The 27,241-nt window shown below is 39.1% G+C and overlaps 1 protein-coding gene across 12 annotated transcripts in view; it reads left to right on the top strand.

The window, feature by feature from the left end:
• The window catches only part of MLIP (muscular LMNA interacting protein), a 130,684-nt gene that overhangs the window by 56,782 nt on the left and 46,661 nt on the right, over positions 1-27,241 (top strand). For 10 of the 12 annotated variants that reach the window (XR_012622666.1, XR_012622662.1, XR_012622663.1 and 7 more), the window contains 6 exons: positions 6,817-8,445; positions 13,955-14,026; positions 22,578-22,643; positions 22,726-22,809; positions 22,905-22,964; positions 24,654-24,698. Coding sequence is in view for 4 of the 12 variants with exons in the window: in XM_074819883.1 (XP_074675984.1) it covers positions 6,817-8,445; positions 13,955-14,026; positions 22,578-22,643; positions 22,726-22,809; positions 22,905-22,964; positions 24,654-24,698 (1,956 nt within the window). In the remaining 8 variants the exon portion in view is untranslated. The remainder of the gene's footprint in view (positions 1-6,816; positions 8,446-13,954; positions 14,027-22,577; positions 22,644-22,725; positions 22,810-22,904; positions 22,965-24,653; positions 24,699-27,241) is intronic. The other 2 variants (XR_012622667.1, XR_012622668.1) reach the window with 2 other exon arrangements.

Below are 27,241 nucleotides of genomic sequence, written 5' to 3'. Positions count from 1 at the left end.
CACTCTTCTCACATGGAACAAATTCTGACATTTCCTTTGACCTCGACAGGGTTTCCATGAGTTGAAAATACAATTCTTCATTGATACTTTAATAAAAAAAAAAGTTAAGCATGGCTACTTTGTCTCTGAAAATGGATAGGACTTCCTATCATGTGTTGAAATACATGTGCTACTCAATTTTTCATCAAATTCAGTGTCAATTTTTGGTTGAGGTAATTGTGAATAAGTAATCCACTTTGGTTTGGGATTCACAGCATTATGAAATATTCATTTCTTCTGAGAAATTCCCAGTGAAGTCAGTGAGGATTTTACTTGAGGAAGGTGTAAAGGTATAGATAAATCTATGTAGAGGAAGTAGCCTAGGGAAATACAAATTTACTTCAGCAATGTTCAGTATGAAGATTCTGCCACACTTAGTTGGATGGTTTCTTTAAAAGTTATTACAGAAATTGGGTGGATTTTTTGTAAGACTATACAGGAAAATTCATATGCTGTAGCTTTGTTAAGCTTTTGATTACTTGACGAGTAAACAGGGATTTGCCTGGTAAAGTAACAGAAAATACAGATTGCACAGAACAAGGAATTAAATTCTAACTTTACTAACTATTCACTTGAATGTGAAGAGAGGTAGGATGTAATATGGGTAATGCATATCTCATCATTATTCTTAAATCACAAGTTTTCAAGACTGTAAATAGTTTCCTGTCTTCATTACCTATAGAGCTCTGTCTGTCTCTATCTCTTCATAAGAAGAGGATGTTTTACTAAGCTACGTCCCCTGACGTTCTGATTCTTCTTCAGTGTTTCCTGAGGCATCACTTTTTTTGGCTTACTATCTAATGAAGTATCATCAGTTCAGAAATGAAGGAAAATTACGAAAAGATTAAATAGATTAATTCTTTATCGGTTGGTAGATTTCCTTGGTACAAAGGATTCCATATAGGGGCTACCTTGTTGGTTATTGGATTATAAGGGCAGTATCATGTCCCACTTAAGAGTTATTGCCTATAACATTATGTTCATTTAAAAGCATATTTAGACTATAGGTTTCCTGTCAGAGGTGAGAAAAACAAGGACCAGCATTGGGGACTGTTGTGTTGTACAGGGGATCACTCTAACTAAACCAGAGGGCTTCTACAGCTTCATTCATTTCTGACTTTGTTTAAATGAAACAAAAAAAGAAAAGCACTGAAGAAATGAAACCTTCTGTTGTCCTTTGAGAGGCAAAGTTCCTGACTGATGTTGGAAAATGCCATGCTATATTCAAAGTCTGAAAAAAATAATCAATTAAAAAAAATCAGCTATTCTGGTCATATTTGGAACTTTTTGGTGATAGTTTACTGTTTATATATTGTGCTTTTTCTTTTCTTTTTTAATGTTAAATTGAGTCTAGCCATGCAAGAGAGAGGCAGACTGACTCCTGCCCTTGCGAGCTTATCATTTGGGATGAGGGGGATGTCAGTTTCCCTGACATGAACTGAGCTTGGAGAAACTTCTTGACACACTTTGGAGGATCAATAGCCAGAAGGCTTTTGTAGCTAGTCAAAGTCTCTTGACATTCCTCTGTCCAGTACATGTCATCTGGTTTGGCTTTTCAAGACAAATCAGTCAAGAGTCCCTACTCCTGCCACTGCCAGGAAGAATGCACCTTCCTTGTTGGGAGAAACTAGGCTGTTCTGAGTCGTATCTATATTAATTGGGTCTCAGCTCACAGTCTGACTTACTGTGCTGTCTCCAGAGATTTTGTCAAGTTTTCCACTGTCTCCAGTGCTTCTTTCTGACTCTCTGTTTCTCAGGTTGCAGGTTTGGTAAGGAATTTAGTTTTTCCTATCTATAATCAAATTCTACTGAGATCAAAGCATGGTTAACTGGCCCCAGGACTGGCTTTACATCGAGCCATATCTTCTCTCAGACATGATTTTTGCCTTTTGGGCTCTCAGTTTGTCACACTCCTTCCCTTTTCCTGCACATCTCTCAGGGCATTGTTGGTATAAGTAACTACGTTTTTTTGTGCCCTTCCAAACCAGTGTGATCTCACCAGACAAACCACTTACCTTGTGTCTAACTCAGCTCTGCCATTTCAAATGTGCTGAAGGTCTCCAGGGCAAGGCTCAGTACTAAGACTATGACCTCTGTAATATTTCTGGGATCATCATCTATGAGGCATCAAGATCTTTTTCAAGGTCCTTGATCCCTTTGTGCTAAGGTAACCTTGCCACCTATTTCAACTTTCTGTATACATTTTTTGGAAATATACATCTGAGGTGCTCCTGAGAAGAGAAGAAGGCTTGCAGTTGAATTACAGACCAAAGGAACACAAGTCTACTTCAGGCACTCGCTTTCTCTATGCTAACCCGGTACAATTACAGAAGTGTTTTAAACCAGTAGAGAAACTGAACAGAAACAAAGGCAAAACAGATTCCACTGACTGAGGAAAGTTATTATATCTCACCTCCTGGCACTGTTGAGCTGCACCTGTAAAACCGTGCTCAGTTTGGTGGCCATTCACTCCCAAATTCAAGAGAGATGTGAAGAAGGGAATGGGGGCCCAGCACAAAGCTATAAAGGTGGCTGGGGCACATTTGAGCTGAGACTGAGGGAACTGGCTTTGTTGACTCCTACCATGAGACAACCAAGGAGGTATCTAGGAACACCCACAACTACATGAAGGGCAGTTACAGAGACGACAGAACCAAACTCTTCTCTGTGGTGGCAGGTGAGAGAGCAATGGCTGCAAACTGAAGCATAGGAGGTCCCAGCTGGGCATATGAAGAAGCTTTGTCACTGGGAGGTGGTGCAGCACAGGCTGCCCAGGGGGTGCTGGACCCACCTCCATTGAGGCTTTAGAGACTTGGTGAGACACGGCCACAGCTGACCTGACCTGGTGGTGGTGGTGAGAGCCCTGCTTTGAGTAGGAGGCTGGACTAGATGACCTCGAGAAGACACTTCCATCCAACTTTGATTATGATTCTCTAATCCTGTAAATAAGAGTGGTTATCTATAGATGTAGTTAACACTGTAATACAGTAGCAAAATCTTTTCAGAAGACTTAAATAACGGCTCAATTAGCTCAGCACGTAAATGTATGGTGATGTTCAAAGAAGACTACTGCAAAACATCATACTTGCAGGAGCATATTTATCATCTGCTACCATGAACATTTTCCTAGTTGCTTATAAATCTTTATTAACTTTTAACTAATCAGAAGTCATTGCACATCCTGCTTTTTCACTATGGAGTTTCGTATTTGTTTCTCATTTTCTTTTAATCTGTTGTCTTTGTGAGGGAAATTTATCTATTCTATTTTGAAATACAGAGATTTCATTCCCCAGTTTTGCTTTGGTAGTTGATCAACTTCCAGAATTCATTATTAAATTCAGGAGGCTGCTCCAAATTATCAGGTGTATTACCATGCTGCTTTTTTAACTTGTTAAATAATTTTATGTTTTATGACATACTTAATAATAATTTTTTGTAATGCTTAAATATTGGTAAACTATTCTCAATTTCCAGTATTTTTTCTTATTCTTAATTAGCAGCTTTTTCAACAAAAGTCATAATTTCTTAATCCAATAGAATATATGGTACAATGATACCATGGATATTAATTTTTATTTTTTAGTATTTGCCCTGTATACATCCATTGGCTTTCCACTTCAAATGGGACACCTTAACACATGCATACAAAAAGGGGGAGTTAGTGTGGTTTAAAGGCATTCTGATGGTTGGTGTTTATTGCTAGAAATCAAGTCATTGATTTAGCTTTTCATAGGGTATTTTATACAGAAAGTGTCTTCAGTTTACAAAGCTTACTATTTATATGATATCATTACCCAGCCTCATGAGCTGGGAGATGGGTAGGGGAAGCAGAATGTCAGCACAGTTGAAGAAGAGGTGGTCAGAGACCTGCTATACCACTTGGATGCACACAAATCTGTGGGACTGGATGGGTTACACCCAAAGGTGCTGAAAGAGTTGGCAGATGTGCTCACCAAGCCGCTTTCCACGATTTACCTGAAATCATGGCTAACTGGGGAGGTCCCATTGGACTGGAGGGTGGCAAATGTGACACCCATCTACAAGAAAGGCAGAAAGGGCAATCAAGAAAACTATAGACCTGTCAGTCTGACCTCGGTGCCAGGGAAGGTCATGGAGCAGGTCATCTCGAGTGCCATTAAAAGTCATATAATGGACAACCAGGGGATCAGGCCCAGTCAGCATGGGTTTATGAAAGGCAGGTCCTGCCTGACAAACCTCATCTCCTTCTATGACAAGATGACCCGACTATTGGACGAGGGAAAAGCTGTCGATGTTATCTACCTGGATTTTCGAAAAGCATTCGACACAGTTCCCCATAGAATTCTCATAGAAAAACTGGCTGCTCATGGCCTGGATGAGCGAACGGTCTGCTGGGTCAAGCACTGGCCGGATGGACGGTCCCAGAGAGTGGTGGTCAATGGAGCTAAATCCAGCTGGCAGCCGGTCACAAGTGGTGTTCCTCAGGGCTCGGTGTTGGGACCATTTCTGTTTAACATCTTTATTGATGATCTTGATAAGGACATAGAGTGTATTATCAGTATATTTGCAGATGACACCAAGTTAAGTGGGAGTGTCGATTTGCATGAAGATAGGGAGGCACTACAGAGAGACTTGGATAGATTGGATCGGTGGGCCAACGTTAACGGGATGAGCTTCAACGAGGCCAAGTGCCAGGTCCTGCACTTGGGCCACAACCACCCCATGCATCGCTACAGGCTTGGGGAGGTGTGGCTGGAGAGCTGTGTGGAAGAGAAGGATCTGGGGGTTCTAATTGACAAGCAGCTGAACATGAGCCGGCAGTGTGTCCAGGTGGCCAAGAAGGCCAACGGCATCCTGGCTTGTATTAGAAATAGTGTGACCAGCAGAAGTAGGGAGGTGATAGTCCCCCTGTACTCTGCACTGGTGAGGCCACACCTTGAGTATTGTGTCCAGTTTTGGGCACCTCAATACGAGAGGGATATTGAGGTGCTGGAGCGACTGCAGAGGAGGGCAACGAAGCTGGTGAAAGGCCTGGAGAATAAATCCTATGAGGAGCGATTGAAGGAGCTGGGACTGTTCAGTTTGAGGAAGAGAAGGCTGAGGGGAGACCTCATCACTCTCTACACCTACCTGAAAGGACATTGTAAAGAGGTTGGTGCTGGTCTCTTCTTACAGGTGATTAGTGACAGAACAAGGGGGAACGGCTTTAAACTCCAACAGGGGAGGTTTAGACTGGACATTAGGAAAAAAATTTTCACAGAAAGAGTGGTCAGACAGTGGAATAGGCTGCCCAGGGAGGTGGTGGAGTCATCATCTCTGGATGTGTTTAAGAGTTGTTTAGATGAGATGCTGGGGGATATGGTGTAGGGGAGAACTTTGTAGAGTAGGGCTGATGGTTGGACTCGATGATCCCAAGGGTCTTTTCCAACCTGAATGATTCTATGATTCTATGATTTAGCAGGAAGAGCTCACTTATTTTAAGTTATAAGGGCGGATAGGGTTCTGATGTGCATGTTTAGCCCATATTTAGCCTTTTAGGTATAGTTTAGCCCTTAAAAGCCTCTAAATCTTGCTCTTCTGTTGCAGCTTCTTCCAGCATGTGCTCTCACTTGAAAATTATTTGATTTGTTCTTATTTTTGTTTTGCGATGAATCAATACTATATGAGATAGTAACAAACATCATCGTAATTTCTCTCTCCTATGGGGAAGATATTTGTATTAAAAAAACATAATTCATAAGCTGATCCACAGCCATGTGCAAGTCATGTATGTAGGAACTGAATGGTATGATTGTCTTTTGTAAAACTGCATAATCTTTTCAGGGTATCAAACAGTAGATAAATAGGTGTTCCTATATTTATATGAAGTTTGTAGGGATTAGAGTCAATTTTCCTGCTTTCAAATTGCTCAGTCAAAAGTTAGGTGATGGTTTGTAGCCTTTTGGTTTTACAGTTGACTTACTCACTCTTTCATACTGTGTTTTATTCATATTGTGCATACCCCTGTTTTTAATTTCAGCATTGTAGTAACTTGGAAGATTTTGAGATAATTTCTTTCTTTAGAAGCAAAAAAATGTATAAAAGGTTGATAATATGCTTGTATGCTCTAATTAGTTTTGACAAATCCTGATTAGAATAGACCTAAGAAAAAAGGTACTCATGAAAGAGATCGTTACTGTTTTATCAGTGTATTGTAAGACTGTGGAGAAGGGGATAAGGACTCTTACATGCCCAAACTGTCAAATTCATGTGAATGACAAGAAAAGTGACAGACAAACTGGATGTCTGATTTAAGTAGTTCTGAAAAAATTTCTTGTTCTGATATCACAGTGCTGCAGAAGGTGTTGTTTACTGAATGAGAAAATGAGTACTTGGCTTGAATCTTATTTGCAGAAAGGCTACTTTCCACTGAACTGGTAAAGTGAGATAGAACAATAGTGCAATTTTCTCACCTTCCGTTGTGTTTATACAATGTGAATGGCATCACATGATCCTGGACACTCATGGCACAACTGTCTTGTGACAAAATGAAAAATACAGTAGCCTTGAACCTTGTTTATGTCAACAAAACTGAGGTCTCGTAAAGTAACACATAGCCTGTCTGCACTCAGTCACCTTCCCTGATAGCCTTATCCATTAGGCTGTATCCCCAAGTTTAAGACAACCCTGTGTTTTTAACACGCAGAGCAGTACTAATGGAAACACTATATGCATGACCACAGGACTGATATGTGGGGTGCTTAACAGTTCCACAGGTTCCACCTATATTAACATTTCTGTTTTTCCTTTTTTCTCCAGTTAATTTCTACTCTTTCCATCTCTGATCATCTTTCCTCTAAACCACCTGCTGTCCACTTAATTTCTCCAACTAATCAGAAAATAGCGTGTGGTGCCATGGTTAACCTGAATCAAGCCTCTTCGCTGGAAGACTCCTGTAACAACTGGCAGTCAGCAACCAGGTTTTCTAAGCAAGATTCATCTCTCTCCTTTCAGTCTACTTCCCATAGTTCACCTTCCTCCACGTCTAAAATATCCTCTTCTGCATCAAACAGTTGTTACTCCACTCCTCGATTGTATGATAACCTACAAACACCAAGTCTCTGTACCACTGGCTGTGTTTGCAAAATGGGAGACCTCGCCACATCCTCTGTTCCGGCAAAGAGCGCGAGTCTTTCATCCAATCCTCCACATTCAGCTGAAATTCAGGGATCTTCAGCTCAGTCTTTATCCCCCAGTTCTTTCAAAAGATTGAACACTTTATCTCCTGTCCCTGTACATATAATAACACATTCATTATCTCCTAGCCCTAAACCTTTGTCTCCACCCTCTCATTATGGCTCCTCTTCGACCATATGTAGTATAAATGAGCCTTGCACACAAATGTCATCTAGAGGAAATTTATCAAAGTCAGGAGTCAGATCCCCTCTGCCAACCAGACTGACCCTCTTAACTGCTATTTTGAGATCAGGCTCTTCTCAGCAGAGACCGCTTTCTCCTGCTTCTTGTCCTACGTTTTCTCCTAGTTCCCTTGGTTCCTCAATACTTGCAATAGATCAAAAGTCCAAAACAACTCCCCCAACCCCCAAGAAATCTGTTTCAAGCCCTTCTATAAGACCAGATTCTCCCAGCAGAGAGGAACATTGGCTTTCAGGATTGGCTCAGCATCTGCCTTTACTCTCCAAGCATCATCCCACCCCTCAGGGGAGGTCCCTTTCTCCTAAAAAGCACCTTCCAGTCAGAAGTCTTTCTCCAGAGTCCCGAAGTCCTCTGTCATCCCCTGTTTCCTCCCATAGAAAATCAGTTGCCTCTCCAGGTTTGCAGTCTATGCTGCCTCCTCCTTGTGCCCCAGCACCCTCTTCCCTTGCACACCCTACCTCTACTTCTCCACAAGGGCTGCAGTATGCTGCCTCCAGGTCCCGGGCACCTCAGCAGTCTCAGAGAGTACACACTTACTCACCCATCTTTACTTGCCAGTCATATCCTTTGCTTTCTTCTACCAGTCTTAGTGGTGTATTCTCCTCCACCCTAGAAAAACACTCAACTCCTTCCCCAAGTCTTTTGCGTTCAGCTTCTAGATCTAAATCAGATTCGTCCCAAACATCTGTTCAGGAGATGAGTGCCTCCTTTCCTACCCCTTCAAGTGTTTCAAAGCAGTGGTCTCTCTCACGGCCTCATTCTACTCCACCAGTTCCACAAACTGGTAATATTAATTCCTATCCACTGCAGCTTAATTCTTCATTGGTGCACACAAATTATAGGTCTAATTCCTCCTCTCCAAGACCTGAGCAATATGCCACCCCACCAGTGTTAACATGCAGATCTCCCGTCTCAGACAAGTCACCAGGCACACTGCCATCAAGACCCAGAGAGCTGACTTCACCACAGTCTTTTTCCCTGCCTCCTGACCATGAAAACATCAAACCCAAGGTACTCTTGGTGCATGCTTATTTTCTAATAGTTCTTTGTCCCTATAGGAAAAACATCTGTGTTGCACAATGCTAGTAAAATAAATAAGCTGTGGAAAAAATGTTTAAAAAGGAACAGGTTTTGTATTGATAGTGAAGATAGAGAAGACTAAATCCTACCGTATCAAATTGCTAACAATGTGTTCTGTACTATGGGGAAGATGCTGTAGGAATCCTTTAGCATAAAATAAAATACTTTATTCATGACTGGGAGGAGATACTACTGAAGATGGATTTCTGTCTAGTGTCTTTGATGTACCTTTGGTGCACTTATTTTTGAAGCTCACCTAAAACACTAGTGTGTCAAAAATAAATGATAAAACATGTTCTATCCACCCCATGCTAATGTAAAAACCACATGTATTCCCACTGAAAGTAATGGAAGTATGGTGATCATAGGTGCAGGGCTGAGCTAGAAGAAGCTTGATCTGATTGATGTGAACTGGCTGTTCCAGTGACAACTGATTCCCAAGCACCTTCTCCCCTGTCCTCCCCAGTCCCCAGGAGGCTGTACTCATCCCAGCTGCTCTGGGACCAGCCCAGAGGCATGGCCGAGCTCAGCCTGAGCAGGGTCTTTGGGGCTAAGAGCCAGAGAAGGAAGACAAGGACAGTCTCCTGCTTCTTCCCTTTGGTACTTCTCTGATCTTATTGTGCTAGACAGAGGATAAGGAGGAAAAAACCCCAAGCTTCCTACAATATGAGCTACTGCAAATATGAAAGTCTCACACATGACAGATCAGCCACTCTCCTGGTGTTTGTCATCCACCCAAAAGCGGGGGAGCCCCAAGCAGAGTGAGAATAAGCAATGATGGCGATTGCTGCAGGAGGTCTTGGGAACCAGTCACACTTTAAACTTAAAGATAAAGCTCAAGAATGGGAAGGGGAAGGAAAGGAATGCTGATCAAAAAACATCCATCAGGTAGGTTAAAACAAAGGGAACTGCTATGCAAAAAGGAAGAGCTGGTGACAGAAGACATCAGAGATGCAGAAGGCTTTCCAACCTCTTCTATATTATCTCTGCAGTCAGTGCTTCCTTTGTGCCTCCTCTTGCTGATATCTGAGCTCTGCCCATCACCAAAAGACTATCAAAGTTTATTGATTTATTTGTTCACAGCACAAAATTACAGCTTGGTCTGCCAGATCAAGTTGTGTCAGATGTGTTCCTAACAGCTTGGCCATGGCAGGGGTGATTTATACTGCTTGGAAAATGTTAATTGAAAATGAGAGGTTTAAATGAGCACAAAGAAGCAGTTGTCATGAATAGTTCTTTTAAAAACCAAACAACCCAAGAGGCACCATTGTGCCAAGAACAGCTGTACAGTGTTGCTACACCCTGTCAGTATTACTTAATGAAATGAAAAGAGAAATGAAATTGTAGAAATTCCAAGAAAAAAACCACTGAGACAAAACTGGAAGGCATGATTGAGCCTGCAGGTTGCAAAGCCATTGCAGTTTCTGCTAGTCAGTGCAATGAGAACTGAGTCTCTGGTGGTAAGGAAATTCTCTGTTTGTGACACAGAGCTATTGCCTGGGTTTATACTTGCAGAGATTATTACACCATTTCTGTCTTCCCTACTGGCCCTTTTCCTGCTAATCCTGCTTTATTGTGTGATATGGTGGCACTTCTAAAATTGCCCCACCATCCCATGGAGACAGGGAGAATGTCCACCAGTTTAAGAGACTTGGACCATTAGTCTGCTGCAATTTTTAATCATGCAGGCAAATCTGTCTCCACTGGGGATGTGGAAGATCTGAAATCTCTACATCAAATGCAGCTGGGTGTTCAGTGCAGGAAACATCTCTTGTGGCTTTAAAATATGAGGCAGAGAGTTCATTTACAGTTAATAATAGTGTGCATTCAACACCCCCCCTTTCCTCCTGCTCTCATTTATTTCCATACCTAGCTTACGGCATAGCTCAATGAACTTTGCTGATGTGTTAATGGTACCAGTCTCTCTGATAACACTCCAGCTCAAATCTCAGTATATTTCCAGAGAAAAAAGGAAAAGACTGACGAGAGACATTAACATCCTAAGCAGCATTTAGGTCTCTTTAGTGCTGATCAGCTCAACTTTAGAACTAGACAAAAAGCAGGTTGTTCCATCTGATGACTGTTGATGCATGACAAAATTTTTGCATGTATGAATGTGCTAAGTGAATATCAAGGGAAAAGCACAGCATCTACAAGTGCTTGACTTTGACATGTGTAATTTTGCAACCATAATGTTGCTTCAACAGGGGTTGAAGCAATGTTAAGACATGTACTAAGCCACGCTTATTAAACCAGAATTTTGACATTAGATGTACTTTTCAGTATTCACATCAAACTGTTTCATTAGCATGATATCAGAACAATTATGCAAAAAAGGATTCTTTAATGGAGAGCTTTTATATGTCTATGCCAGTGCATACACCAATTCATGCAAATCAAATAATCTATGAATTTATTTAACAGTTTGTGTTTGTATATATAAACACATGTGCTTTCCCATGCTATATATATTTATTTTTATGTTTGCCAATAATTTAAAAATATGACTATGTTGCAAAGTGAATATAAACATAAATCCGCAGATCAGTGTGAAGTGTGAACTGTGGATGACCACAAGAAATAAAAACCCTCTCCCTGGACTTTGCAGACACTTTAATAGTGTCCTCGTGGACCTAATATAGCAAATGAATGGTAGGATGGAGTGAAGGCAGATAAAATTGCCAATTATGCAGGAACAGATTAGAATAAAAACTTTCTGGCCTGAAAACTCTTTGCAGTGGTTTCATGGGGTATCATTCCTACATATTCTTTGATTTTTTGCTACTTGAATGTAGCACAGGAATGCATGTAGATCTACCCAAAACAGCTGGGGAGCAAACTAACGCTAGCAATACGGAATTCAGCACAGCTGCAAAACCTACCACAAAGCAGGAAAGATTACTCATGAGGAGCTCTACACTACCATGGTTAGTCACTGATTTTAAGCCTTTATAGGTATGTGTCTAGCACACTTTGAAATGCCCTGTGGGGGTTCCCTAGATGATAATTTGAGCAAGAAAAGTAGGACACTTTCCCCAAAACTCCCTAGTCTGATATTTGCCTGAGCTTTGTTATTGGAGTTGGTTTGCTTCTCACTGTACCATGGTGCAGGCCAGCAGACCTAACTGTCCATGGCTGTTTGAAAATTCTACTAGACTCCTATGAACCAGATTATTAAATGTATTTAGGCATTGAAGAATAATTTTAAGTGATGTGAACTAATGTGTCAAGAATCATATTCATATATATGAGAAACTGAATTAAAGACTTTCCACTCCTCTCAGACACTGTGACAATAGCATGTTGCTTATGTAGGTTCTTCAGTATCTGGAAGTGATAAAGCACATTAAAGCAGTACAGAAATATACATTTTAACAGTCTGATATGTCTTTGTTTAGTTCATATAACACTACAACTAGCTTCAAAGTGGTCACAGTATTCTGATATATGATGCCCATATCATATGTAAAAGGATAGTGAAGATATTGCATTTCATTTACATGTTCAATTATATAATTTTATTGATTGAATATCAATTATAAGAAAACAAGGATACATTTTATGGATATTCCAGTTTTTATATTTGGAATTTTGGTCTTCCATCTTCAGTGAGCAACATTTTATGTCTTATCTGCCTATAGATGTTATATATACATGAATATACATATGAACCTACACACATTTATAGCAGTGTTGCTGTCTAAATGTTCAACGGACAGGATTCAACTCACGTGACTTTTGGCATTTGAAAGTTAGATATCTGAGCACAACTTGGGCGATTCTGTTATAGTTAATGGAGAAAATATGGTGTATTTACAGAGTGATTTTATTTTACCTTTCTAGGTATCTATTTTGGGATGAGATGATTTATGCTGTAGAAATACCTATGCCTATGAAAGATATTAGTTTTGACTGAAGGACCTAAATGATAGACATCCAAGTTAGAATCACTAAATCTCATATAAATTACTAGCTCCCCCTCCAAAAAAGAGAAAAAAAGTGCAGTTCCAGCATTTGCATTCATCTTCTTTGTCAGACTGTTCATTCAAAATGATTGTTGTGATTATTGACTTCTTGAGTGTCTGTCAGTGTTCAACTTCTGACTAAGAAATATAAGTAAAGGCAAAAGCAAATATAATATTATGTATCGGAGGAATTAAAAGGTGGTGTCCTACAATATTTCAAGAGAAGTGCAAGGATGATATAAGTTTCTCTTATCTGAATTAAAATTTTGGCCCCTCTGCTGTCATCGAGACTTTTATTAGATATAATGAAAAGAAAAAAGTGACAAAAGAATGACCCAAAGTGCAGCATGCTGCTCAGCCCATTATCTCATAATCACCAGTACTCACTGTTGCAGCCAACAGGACATTAAAAAACCCGAGCTGATCAACAAGTAACTTTATTTCTGGGTGACTATCACAGAAATAAACTATCTTAAAACTCTATAATTGTGTGAATTTATGGTTTTCTATTAGAATGTTGCTGAAAAGGGAACAATGTAGTGAATCCCTATTTAATTGTTAAAAAGAAAAAAATTCCAGCAGTCATGTGATTAAGAATCCTAGCTTTTGAACTCATGTAGGTATAGAAGAATCTCATCCATCATTTAAAAATTACAGAATTCAACCTCCATAATTGTAAAGAAAACGTAGAACATATGGTTTCTAAAGAGTTAAAAATAACTGAGCAAGCTAATATAGTCTAGAATATAAATTGTTTAAAAAGAAAAATTTTAAAGGCTGATCTTAGTATTTTTGTACTGAAACCCATGCATTTTGTATCATTTAGATTATCAATTCTGTATCCTTCATTAGAGTGTGAAAATTCCTGTACTTGTTTTGAAATATTTTTTTGTGTGATAGGGTTACTCATTCAGGAGATGAAAAGTTGTGATATGACTTAAATGATCTGTCCACTCACACAAGTAATTCACCATTTAAGGCTCCTAATCAGTCTCATTAAAGCCAGTCACAGAAACCCCTCTGACTTAGTGGTCCAAGATCACACCATGGAGAGCAGTTGTTGAGGTGCATGTACTGGCAGAAGTAGCTGTGCATTATCATAACAAAACACAAGCAAACTTGGAAAAATCTCACAGCCTCTCCTGATATTCATATAAGGATAGTAGTCAGCAGAAAGTGGTCAAAATCACTTTGGAAGTTATAAGCTGTTACAGGGAATTCACTTTGTCCCACTTCATTCCTAAAAGCAAAAGGTGTACATTACAGTCCTTTAAAATCTTGACAGAAGCACTAGTTTTTCTTTAAGCAATAGCTTTCCTAGGTAATACGTAAGCATTGTATTGTTGCAACGTGTCTGCAAGACAATTGGAATAGTCTTTCATTCTGTCGTACCTTTCCCCTCTCTTCTCTCTCTCTCCCTCTCCCTCTTCTACCCTGTTTTACTTCTCTTCCTGCTTTCTGGTTTACCCTTTTAGCAGTACAAGATCAAGACAAGCTACAAGGCATTTGCAGCAATCCCTACAAACACAGTACTTATGGAACAGAAGGTTAGTGTTTGCTCAAAGACATGGGAATTGCATTATATATTTGAGACCATCCAACTTTATGTACATCATCAGACGTTTTGTGGGGGATATCGCAGAATGTAAGCTCTGGGAACTAACTGCTCAGGATAATAATTATAACTATTTTTCAGGGTCAACCACTTTCCACAGAAGATCAAAGCCTGCACTAATCTGAATTTCTGCAAATAAATTTGTCATAAAAGAGTGTACTAAAGGAATTGCCATTTATGGCAACATCTCAAAGTCTGTTTTGTTATTGGAAAGTGTCTGGAGCACTGCTATTCTGGGACCTACCAATCAGTATGCCTCGGCCAGTTAATGATTATTCAATGGCTATGCTTATACTAGTAAATTTAACATCCCAAGATACGCAAATTTGACCAGCTGAATTGTTAAACTGTGAGAATGGTCCTGGTCATTGCACTGGACTCTGTTAACTACTATTCTCCCAAGCAACTTCCCTGAGCACTTCAGCAGTTAGATTAGGCCAGTACATAGTTTGGGGTAACAATCCTTTTCTGTAGGATAGGATGATAGATCCAAAGAACAGTCTTTAGTGCATTTATTTACTACCAAAGACAGCCAACAAAGGCTGGGTTGTATAGTACTTATTTAGATACTGCATCTTTGGAAGTCAAATGCAAATTTAAATTTTGTGTGAAGGGTTCAAAGTACCCACCAATGTCTATTTTAAAAAAATTTTTCCCAAGTTAGCTTTGCACAAAAGAATAACCCACCAAGTTTTACAAAAATTTCCTATGATGAACAATGAGCTAAGTGTCTTATATGTTTAAAGGCATTGCCTAATCACTCTGACATCCAGTTTATAACTCTAACAGAAAAATCTTTCTGTGGACCTAGTTCAGGAATTTAGCCTCTGATTAATTTCTGTAAGATTAAGCTTTCCTAACTACACATTTAAATATGTATTCATGTACACAGCTCAGCTGATTTCACTAGGAGTTTGCAGAGCCTAGAGACATTAGAGAGGGTGAGTTTAACTGTAAAAATTTTGAAGATGATAATTTTGTCCTTGAAATATTACTGATTGTGATCTAGTAGTTATCACTTAACTGCTATAAACAAGATTTTTTTTTTCAAAAAAGGGACATTCCTTTCTTTTCCAATGTTCTTTAATTATTTGCATAAAATCTGATCTTTCCTTTCCTTAAATCCTGAACGCACTAATGAAGCTATGTCTGCATTAGCATGCAATGTGGTCCAAAAGAAATGAATAGAAATAGAGGAAAATAGCTGAGACAGGGAATTCTACACCCCTATGGAAGGTATTTTGGGAGGGTTTTGTTTGGGCAGAGTGCCTGTTAGTGGCTGGAAGCATTTGGTGGATTCCTGAAATGCTATTTCATGGTTGACAATGTAAAAGACATCCAGTTTGTGCACTCTAAGACTGCACTACTCTGCAAACCAAGCCAGGTAGGTGACTTTGAGCAGGGTATTCACTTTGAGAGCATACTCCTGATGTGAACTAGTGGGTTAATGTCAGCTATCTAACTGCACTTTTTCAGAAGAAAGGGAATTCCTTGTGATGGTTTCACTGATGCTCTCTGGGGCATCGACTCACAAGCTGTGTGCTACTTATCCACAATACATAAAATTGAATTGTACAATGTAATGCAAGTATCTGTAGAAAAAGTAATGATTCAAAAGATATCTAGGAGTAGATAGAGACTTTTGGTTATAGACTGTTTTACTGAAAATGCTAGCTTTGGTGTATACTTCAGTAGTGAAAGCACAGTCATGTAAAACTAATAAGAAATCAATTTTCTGATAGAGGATTTGCCTTCAGGAGAGGTTTTTGATTAATTTACTTTGCAAACTGTATGTTTCAGCATGGCCTGACTACATGCTTTCTCTCATCTTGGGAATTACAGACAGTGATCTCCTATTAATCCATACCAGCAGCTAATTATAGTGCTTCTAAACTAGTCCTGTTGTGTTATCTGAAATGCATTTGGAGTATGGCTCTTAAAGAAGCATGAATGAGTCACATGGCACACACAGACCCCATTGTACCGAGCTCTAATACCCAAGTATTCTCCTCAAAAATATTGAGGTGGGAACCGGGAAGGAACTCCTGCCACACTGTAGCTCGATGACAGTAATTATGTTGCCCCCATTTTATAGAATGCATTTTATGCACTGGATTAAAAAGAGAGAGATTCAAGACAATAAGATTTATAACTATATAAGTGATGTTTTATTAAGATTAAGATAATGGTTATGTGGAAAAGTTTTTGGGTGGCTTTTTTTTAGTAATGAATGAAGGCACGTAACATCTGCAAGGAACAGATATTACTGAGCTGAATGCATGATTAGGAAAACATCATCTGTATAAAGTGCTAGAGAAGTGTTTTGCTATGTGATTGAACTGGAAATACACATTCTCAGAAGTCAACTTTTTCCATGGTGTGAGTAATTTTATTACTTAATTTGAGTGGTCATGAAAAATAAGATTAGTCAGAACTGTGATGTGGGTGATCGTAATGACAATTCATGTGCAGTATTAATTAGATCCCATGATAGAAAACTGTCACTGATATGTCATGTAAGGTACAATGCTTTGTCTGCCTCTAAATTGTCTCCTTGTGTCTAACTTTCTTTCTCAAGTCATTGTTTTCTTTTATGTTTGTGTAGATGCTTTAATTTCCGACAGCATTTTTCAACTTCTTATGAAGCCATTAGGCTATCATCATCTTAATGGTTTTTCTAGAACATGTTCTTATCCTCCAGTACTCTTACTCAAAGCAAGTTGTTCAAATCTGTGCTAATTAGCAGAGAAGAAAAGCCTTATTTACTATATATGTGTATACTTTGGTAACCCCAAAAGTGGCTTAATTGCATCAAATCTCATAACTGGCATGCTTTCCAGCTGTTTGAATTTGTATGAACCTAATGTTCCACACATCACTTGTGTGGGAACCAGTCGAGGATATCTCTTGGAAGATTGGGCTGTACCTTCCTTCACAGCCAGAAGAGCAAAAACTTGTTTTTGATGGATGTATCCTCATCACGGTCAGGCTCTGTCAGGGACAGGCAAGAGTGGACTGCTCCACAGGGAAGGTGAACTGGGAGCCGGGGTGACAGCAAGGCTGCCAGGATAGCATCCTCACCAGCAAGGGCACAGTTTCACAGTGCCTAAGCAAGGAAAGCAGAGTGGTATCCATGGTCAGTCAGCAGTGCCATCATAGCCACACAGATAGTGATGAGGCAGATACACAGACTGTGATAACGAACTCTTCAGCCCAGCAGATCATAGGCTCCACTGCCTAGAAGAGAAAGCTGGACAAGGTTAATGTAGGCATAAGGCAAAAGTTTAACAGAAATAATTAATTAACCATTAGAAAAAATTTCTGGAGACTGAAATGGTCTCTTTACCACAGAAATCAAAAAATAAAGACAAGACACTTTTCTGGCACTTCATACAGTAATTCCCAGCAGTTCTGTTGTTTAAAGAAAGGTTTAGACTAGGTGATGACTGTGGTTCCTTCTGGCCTTATTAATGTTGAGTTAGTGAGTCACCCCTCTACTGACACTCACTCTTGTATAGCTACTACAGTTATACAGATGTGATCACAGTCTAATTCAAAATTCCTTTTCTAACCAGATAGTATTAAAAAAGTAATGCATCTATTATTTATATTGTATTTATCAAATATCTATAAAAATATTTTTAAGTCAGATATTGATGAATAGTTTATTTCAGGGAGCTACAGAAAAATTCTTAACTTTACTAAGTAGACAGTCTTTTAAACCAGATCCTATTTCACCTTCAGAATTATGTCAAATTTGAGATGTAACCTCAAAACTGTTGGATGCCTTAGAATTGCAAACCAAAAGAGTCTTCTCTTAACAATTCCGTGGTCTTTGGTTTACAGCAACGTCTATGCAGGGGAATTTGGATTTGCTGTGTTTGTCCAGATACACCCCCCCTCTGCATGCAAGGGCTGGACTTCCCTTATCTGGGCATCATTTTGATGGGAGGGAAACGTGGGCATACAGACTTGAGGGGGAGAGGCACTACAGATGTTCTGCTCAGACTTCCCCCAGTATGAACTGTGATGAAACCAGAGTGATGGGGTGTGACATGAACCACACCTGCTTCACAGTCGAGACTTGTCCCACACCTACCAAGTTTTCTGAAAAGCACTAGGTATAATTGGCTATGGATGGAAGAGGTGCAAATGAAAGCACTGTTGACTTATCTGGGTTGTATTTATCAACTAATTACAAGTAGAGAACTATAATTTCAATTTAAATAAATGTAGAAAAAATCTTCTGCCTTAAAGAATAAATATGTTACATTACTGATTTTGTCTGTTTATGGCTGTTTTTCATGTTTTCGCTTGTCACAATGCAATTTGGCTAACCTCAAGAGAGTCTAAAACAGTCTTTCTGTATGATGTTACATTTCTAGCAAAATTCCAAAGACCTAGCAATTGCATCCCATCACCTACACAGCAGACTGACAGCAGTGCAGTATATTCTCCTTGTGGAGGAAAAAAAGAAAAAAGAAAAATAAAACATTTCCCTCCTCATGCAGAAGGAAAAATAGGGTCTGGTTTGGTTTTTTTTCATGAAGAGAAAGAAATGCAACTGAGGAAATATGACAGTGATCTGCTACATTGGAGACCAACCTTTAAGTTTTTAACTTGAGGGAACTCTTACCTGTTGTATTATCAACTGTCCATTGGTATAGGGACCGATCAAAGCAAATGTAGATTCAGGTTGCTCCTTGAAATGATACAGCAGGAACTTGAAAGACATTTTTTCCCACTCTCAGATGGTAGATCTAACTGCTCGACAAGTGGCATGCCTTTTCTGGACTTGGAAAGCATTTCTGACAACACTTTGTTGAGAATATTTTGGTAACAAATATTTTAGTTTTCCACAAGTAGTTCTGGTGTGCACTTACTAGGTGAATTCCTTTCATCCAGATTATTTATTCATGTCAAAATGCTTCTCAAGGCCAGAGATAAATACCTGGTGGTAAGAAAGAAAGGAAATAATTTGTGCAGTTGTAGAGTGATAAAGGACCTAGCTCATCTTTAATAATAACCAAGCGTGCCAATGTAGGAACAGGCTATGATCTACCTCTTTCTTTCAAAGGCCTCGGAGCTTTTAGTATTAATTATTTTATACGAAGAAAAGTAGTCAGGTCTTCTCAATATCATCTCCCAGGATCTTCAAGGAATAAGTTAAAGGAACTCATGGTATGTAAGGTTTCATTATAAGGAGGGATTTTTTTGCATGTGCTGAGGGTTTAAGAAAAGATAACGATGGGAAAAATATTGAAAAGAAATAAAAGAACAGCGGTCCTCTTGGCTTTTGCTCAGCCCAGAGTTTTCACAATACAGTAAGAAGGAAGCTGTGTCAGATCCAGGGTATGATATTAATTTCTTTCTCCTAGTATTTATGGGGTTCATTTGTGGATGAAACAATGTTTTATATTTCCTATATGTTGCCAAGAGCTTTCATTCATCTAACAAAATACTGGAGATCCTGTTCAGATCATTTACCAGTATCCTCTCTGTTCTGATACAGCTTTAGCAATCAAATAGCTTGGGGGAAAGAGGAGGGAAGGTTTGTAGTCATCACTGACATCAATGGCATATATGCATCACAACCTCAAAGTTGCCCTTTGCAAGGAAAAAATTAGTGGTTCAGCAACTGGTTATCTCATCTGAACATTTAAATTCTGTCACAAATATATTTTCATTCTCTAAATTGCACTCTTCTTTTAAATTGTGATCCTGCTATTGTTTTCCGTAGATAATAAAAATTTGAATGCTTAAATAGGAATGTTCCACTTTTGATATTGTTAGACCATCAGCATAGGAAGTGAAGTTTGAATACTGTTGATAGTGCTAGTCAATAGTACTGTAGATAGCATGAATGCTTTAAACTAATCATAACATTATTGCATGATAACTCCAGTAATGAGTTCAGAAATGCTAGTCATGCTTTTTTAATTTCATATTTTTCTCTATGTGGAAATGTTAAAAAAAACCAGAATTGAGTTATATTTTGAAAAGCTAACAACAGATTAAACAGAGCCTTTTTTCTTTGCAGAGGTGATAGGGATACCTAAAATCTAGTTCTCTTTGTTTCTGCTCTTTGGAGGACTTGGGCTGTTCACATAGAAAAAAAAAGGAAAAAAAAAGACATAAAACAACAGTGAAAGAAATTAGATGAATCACTTCGAAGATTAAAATTTTCCTTCCCCCAAGGTTCACTGCAGCTTTCTCTATCGTGGCTCCTGCATAATGTCCATATCTCAGGGGGGGCTGTGGAGCACATAGGCCTTGGTGCTGGGCTCACCTGACTTCTTTAGTCAATGAAGGCTCCAAAATGCAAAGATATTTGAGTACCCAATTTCTACTGAAACTCATGGATGGTCTTGGTCCTGAATAAAGCCTTGTGGATGTGGCTGTAGTTCCTCTAGAAAGATTCCACAGTATCTTCTGGGTAATTGTTTCTTACCCTTGATTGTGTTAACCCTCTCTCACTGCTCTGGTGAAGTGAATATGAAACAGAAACATGCATTTTTTTCTCAACAGTTACTTTATTATGTTCATTACCCTACTAATTTCTTGGAAGTTTTGAGAAGCTTAACAATTTCTCCATTCCAAACCCATGACTGATTAAAGTTTGTTGTTTCTCCTAACTCACATTCGGACACATCATCTCTCTAGAACAGTCTGCTTTGGCAATCCTGGCCCCAGCGGGTACTGGAATGACTCTTCTACTTCATCTTATCGCTTAATTATGTGTTTACCAGGAGGATATAATCTCAGATGAAGCTGAACCAGGGAAACAGTACTGGAGTGTAGTGCTGAGCCCTCTTTAGCTGAGCCCTCATCTTCTACAGGACTATTTGTTGATCTGAGAATTTAGCTGGATAACAGTGAGGAAATAGCGGAGATGAGAAAGACTATTTATCTTGTCATATTCTGTCTTGGGATAAGATTACACTAATTGCTGTATGTCAAAAAAAATCATTATTTTACTTTTTTCCTTTTGAACTACAACTACTCTAAGGCCAACAGGTTTGACTAGAGCTGGTGGGGAGGGAAGAAATGTGTTTGGAAAGAAAATACTATTCATTTTTTCTTACTGTACTCTCTGTTAGAAGATACAGTGTTCCATAATAATGCTTCTGTGCAGGATCATTCGTGGATGGTATTAAAATAATATTAAAAGTAAATTGTCATTAACTTTTCAGTTCTGCATACATAGATGTATGCTTCCAGCAGCTGGGTAAGGAGAGAAAAAAAGATTGCACTCAAAAAATTAAACTCAGAAATAATTACTTAAGTACTTATTTTCTTTTTTAAAAAGATTCTGCCATCTTCCTCCCAGGTCCATGTATGTCTTCTCTGACTGGCAGCTCTGATACCCACCTTACTGGGATCCATCCATTCCCACAGAGTCCCACATGCATGAAAAAGTGTTTTAGCAGAATTCTCTTTTTTTCTCTTAATTTATTTTTTGCAAATAACTAGCAGAATGAATCTTCAGAAAAATGTAACGTGTTAAAAAAAATCCATGAATCCTGCAGGTCCCTCCCCTGTAGCCCAGCTTCATGCATCAGCGGGTTTTCAGAGTAATTTTTGGTCTCTGCATGGAGTCTATTTGAAAATCACTTCAAAGCAAAAATGGGTGATGGCAGTGAGAGTGTGCCTTGCAGACTCTGGACAAAGATGAAAAGGGAACTGAGCACTGGAGTTTGGCTTTTGAGGACATTTTGTTAGTTTTCTGATAAAGTGGAGGGATCAGCGAACTGATTCCCATTGTTTTCAAACCTGCTCCAAGTACGGGTATTGGAAAGCAGGAGGTATATCCAAGCACAAGAAGCTTGTGCTTTGTTTTGGACACACTGCATACCTGCTTAGACCAGCCATGTTTTAGTGTGGTATCATATATGTATAACACATATTTCTCTCTATACAATTCTGATTTCAATCTAAAATCCAAAAACATTGAGTACTGTTTTTGCTGCAATGTGGAATCACCATTCTCTTTAAACAGGAGGCACTTTTTAAAGAAAATGTCTACTGGAGGAAAAGAAAGGGCATGCTGTGTGCTTAGACCCCTGCCTTGTTCACCTGCTTACAGCTGGTGGCTTTCCTCCAATGGTGTGCGGCAGCCAGTCCCTCAACGCCTGGGTGGCACACGGCCCACGTTCACTGCATGACATTCACTGCGAGGGAGCTGGGAGTTGTTGAAGGAGAGGACAGTTTAAGCTGGTAGTTTCTTGTATCTAAAATTAGAGACAATTCACCTAGCTCTCTCCTGCTCTGCAAACCACTCCCCTCTAACTCAGAATCAGAAGTTGGTAACTGGAAGAACATTACTAAGCCATTACTAGAACATTACTATTTCTTCATTTTCCATCTTTCTGTGGTGAAATGAAAAGTGCCACATCTGGAAACACAGTATTGAAAAAAGTGTATGTTTGCTTGGTTTTCAAAGTTTTGAACTCAGTATCACACTGAAATATTTTGAATTGCAGGCATTAGAAGAGCCATCCAAGACTGCTAGTGTGACTGAAGGCACTACTTTGGACACCCATTCCGAGGTAGTGCTGTTATATCACTTTCAAATCTCTATTTGAGAATAAAAAGCAAAGGTTAACTGAGTGATGTGTCCTCCTTTTTCAGATGTGCTCCCCTGCCCAGCTCAGACAACAAACAGAAGAGCTGTGTGCTGTCATTGATCAAGTCCTGCAGGACCCGTTGACTATGGTAACCCATCAGTATGTGGGACTGACTTTTAATCTTCCTTTCCTTTTGTCTCTTGTCATTAATAAGTCTGTTCTCTGTTGAAAATAATTTTCCAGCGCCGATGCGAATCTTCTCCAAGTTTTCTGCAGATGAGCCCTGAGTCAGACGTTGGCAAGGTAGGTGAATAAGCCCAAATGCTCTTTCCAAGTCACAACAGTAAAGCTTATGACAACAGAGAGCTCCAGTTAAGAGATGCAACATCAGTAGGCTTGTTTGGTGGTTTGGAAGACATGGAAGGACAGAATTGTAGCCCTAAAGTCAGTACAGTCTTTGTTGCAGGATACTTTCCTGAAGTCAGGAGTTATATTATGAAAGAGAACTTGTTTATTAAGGTTTCGGAGGCTAGGATCCACAACAAAGAAATCCTTCATACCTTACCTTTCATATTACAGGGTCTCTGGCTGTCTCGCAGATTTCATTCCATCTGTGGGTCCCCACTACAGAGGATTCAATGTTTCTAGCTTCAGTGATTTGGAACATCTTCCAGAATTTTTTTCATATTCATTATTGGTTTTAAAATAATGGGATAATTAAATGAATATGTAGACTTGCTCATAAGTGCTGATTTCCTTTCAACTCTGGCCCGTCACAGGAGGGAGTTGTCTACTACATCCATTTACCCTGGATAACTCAGAAACAGGTAGTGAGAGGCAGGAAAAACTTTCTATACTGGTGTTAATCTTCTGGTTTCACTATGTTATATTGGTGTGCCTTCTGGGTTCAGAAGGATGAATAACCAGGGCATGAGGGTCCTGTATTCTGTTTGCTCCAGGTAACTTTAAGTTGGTATTACTAGCTATAAGAAAGTGAAAATGGAGGAAATCCAACTGTAAACAGGAGAAAAGGGATTTTTGGCAGAGAAACATATCAAAAAGTTAATGCATTCAAAATATCCTGCACAATGTCCAGTCTACCATGCAAAAATAGGGCACAGAACCAGCATTCCTGAGTGAGTATATTCAATATACACTTCAAATTTCATTTTCATTTTTCAAATTACTTCTGTCAACCACCACTCAGTGCTGAATCAGTCTTCAGGCAGCTGAAAGATGGAAACAGATGGAAAGATGGTAGCCGAAAAAGTAAGCAGAGACTGCTATTGAGGAATTGTTTTCCAATGCCTTCACTGAATCCAAAGTGGTTAAAATTCTACCACTAAGTTGTTCTTTTGAGCTGTAGCATCCAAAAACTACTTCTTTGAGCCAAATGGAAGGCATCCGTTAGCAGTAATGAAACCAAGTAAAGGGGTCAAAAGGTGAGTTTAACAGGATGTAGCATAGGGACCAACCTAAAGATTGTGAGGACCTCAGAATGAGAGAGCAAAATCCTTAAACTGATGGTAAAAGAGAATCACAGACAGGAAGGGAAAAAGAGTATATAAGTAAATGCCTTAGATATAGAATGGATTAGTCAGAGGAAAGCAAGTTCTTGGAGATGAGAACATGGAAAGATGGCATTTCAGGTTATTTTGTGAGCATATGTAACATATTTCATGGGGCAACCACACCTGTGGCTGTCTACTAATAAGCATTTTGTTATGGCACATCTCACAGACAATTTAAAGGCCAGCTTGAATAGGATGGGATCAATATTTTTTGAGCACTAAAAACTAAATATAACATTTTCTACATAATCATCTCAAGCAAAACTTTAATATACCTTATTCTCATGTATCTCATGAATTTTTATGGAAAAACGAAGTTTTCTTGAATCTGAGCAATTAATAACTTGTCACAATGATGAAAATCTCTCTCAGTTACTCCTCAAAATAACTCGTTGCTCTTAATATAACTATTTTGTATAAGGTGTCAACAACGTTGCAGAGAGCAGCTGGGCGTGAAACAAGATATGTAAGTACTTTTATAATTACTCTATATTTTTCATGCAGAAATGTCTAATTTGTCTAATCTTGCTACTGTACTATAGGTGAGTCTGCATGTAGCAGACACACTCATCTATTCATGACATGAGGTGTTGTATCTAGTAGAGAAGTGAGTATGTTAGAGCACTGGCAAATGAGACTTGAGATGTCATCCTCTGTTGTAAATCCATCATGGCTGGAATCTCCTCAGTGCAGTGTCTACTGATAATTTTACCTGTGTGAATATGATGTTAAAACTAATTTATTCACATACTTCTTTGTTGTTGTTTGCTTTGAGAGTTGGACAAGAGCTCAGCTGTTTGGCAAACAGACTGTTACGGGTGCTAAAGGGTTTATTTGTTTGGACTCAGCCTGCGTAGTAGGGGATTTGCTCTGGCAGAAGTTCTCTGGTTCTTGCCCATCCATCAGAATTTGAGGCTGACCCAAACTTTTCCTTCCAAGCTGGCTGAAAACTCACAGTTTAGCCTTAGATGAATAGTAGCTGTTTTGTCACATACACACACATTCCAACATATAAAGAAAATATCTGTATTGAGTCATCAGTTCAATTATTGAAACATTAAACCCAATTAACATTTTAATTCTCACTAGCACACACAGTTACTGCCGGTTCCATATTTTACTTACAACTCATCTAGTCACGTGGTGAGAAATCTCTGCTTACTATTCATCATTCAGCATTTCTATTGAAGCTCACATCAAAGCAGTGCTGGCAAAGCAATAGAGGCTTCCCAGTTTTATGCCAGCACAATGCTTGACTGATCAATTCCATTTTCCTTCTTGAATGTGACAGTATGCATATTTTATTACATACTGTGATTTTTGCTTGACAGATTGTGCCTGCTCATACTAATTAGAAAAGATATTGGAAGAGAGCTTCTTAATAAAATAAAAGAGTGTGTTTCAGAGGTAGCCTGTGAGAACAGAGTATATTTAATACCACTCCAGTGCAGATCTTCAGATCCCAAAACTGTGGCTGACATATACCATAAATTCAGGCATTCAACTTATATGCCTAGGGATACGGTTAGATTTTCTTTGCTGGCATAGAAAATCAATCTTACAAATTCTTCCTTCCCAGTCTCCCTGGAACTTTCTCAATAAATGACAAATCACTATTTAAAAATACACTTGGGAATAACGCAGAGGATTATTGGTAGGCTAACCTTTCCTATAAAATGTACAAGCATGCTGAATTTTTTTGTGTCAGAAAATGGACTGTGATCTTCAGGCTGTAGTGGCTGAACTTGGTGGGTCCAGGCTCTCCTGGACTCTGACATCGCTGCACTCTGCAGCAGTCTCCTGAGGGATGAGCCAGGTGTTCCTAGCAGCCCCCATATGTCACAGATCCTTCCCCCTCTCTTGTTCTGCTTCCTTGGTAGGACATACAAAGGCTATTTCTGTCCCTGCTAATAAATCAAGTAGTGGGTTATCCTCTGGCCCTTAGGGCAAGGGCACACTGAGGTGGTTTGCCATAGAGTTGTCTTCTCCTCTTACCCTTCCACTTCCTTCCCTTCAAAGTGAGCCCCTCAGCCCAGCACAAGACCCAGGGTGGCCTCATTCCTTCAGCTACCATGCAGACCATGATGGAGAACTGTCTGGAAGAGTGGTAGGTGGTGTGGCCCAAAGCGTGCAAGGGAGTGTGCTAACCATTAACTGGAAAGGACCTGTTCCTGATCCTCTCTGTGTGCTGACTTTTGTTCACTAGAGGAGATATAATCCAGGGGCCAACATTTCTTCATAGTAGGTACAAGATGTCTGTTTTGAAACAAGATGCATACTTTGAGCCAATTTAACAGTGTCCCTAGTAGAAATCAGGAACTGAGTATTATAGGGACACTTGTTATCATAATATCAAATTGTGAGTTCCCTCAGGAGGCCTGGGGTGTCTCATGTGAGCTGTCTTGGAGCAATGATTTTCAGCCATTCTTTTTTTGCAAATCTTTTTTTTCTTTTAGAAGAAGTCTTTCAGTTTATGCAACAATTAATTTTACTAGAAAGAATTAAAATGGTAATTGAGCAATATAATTTTCTTAATATTTTTTGTGTTCGTGATGTCTGATATTGAGCCACTTGTCAAAATGTTGCTTTGAGGGTGTTTTTGTCATCATGCTAAGGTATTATTTATAAACACACACACATAGAAATGTATATGTATGCACACATGGTAGTATTACTAATAACTTCAATAGGTTATATGGAATAGTAGACTAAATATACAAATAGTTGAATTATCCTGCCATTTAGCAATTAAAATGGCATAGATTTGCCTTCACCTCAATTATTTTTTGTCTTCTCATGCACTTCAGAACCTTTTAAGGATGTAAATGATTGTACAAATAGCAAGGGAGTGTATAAAAAGTGTGGAAAAATGTCTAACTTCAATGAAATTACAGCAGTTTGTACCAGTTGACAAATAAGTACTACAGTTGTCATTTAATATCTTTTTACACTGTATGGTCTTTGATATGATCCTATTCACCATTTTATAATAGTGCATCTCTGTTGGCT

Source organism: Strix aluco, chromosome 3, assembly GCF_031877795.1.
Source record: "Strix aluco isolate bStrAlu1 chromosome 3, bStrAlu1.hap1, whole genome shotgun sequence".
NCBI classification, from domain to species: Eukaryota; Metazoa; Chordata; class Aves; order Strigiformes; family Strigidae; genus Strix; species Strix aluco.
The sequence above is the reverse complement of the archived record's forward strand: the minus strand, read 5'-3'. Positions and strand labels throughout refer to the sequence as shown.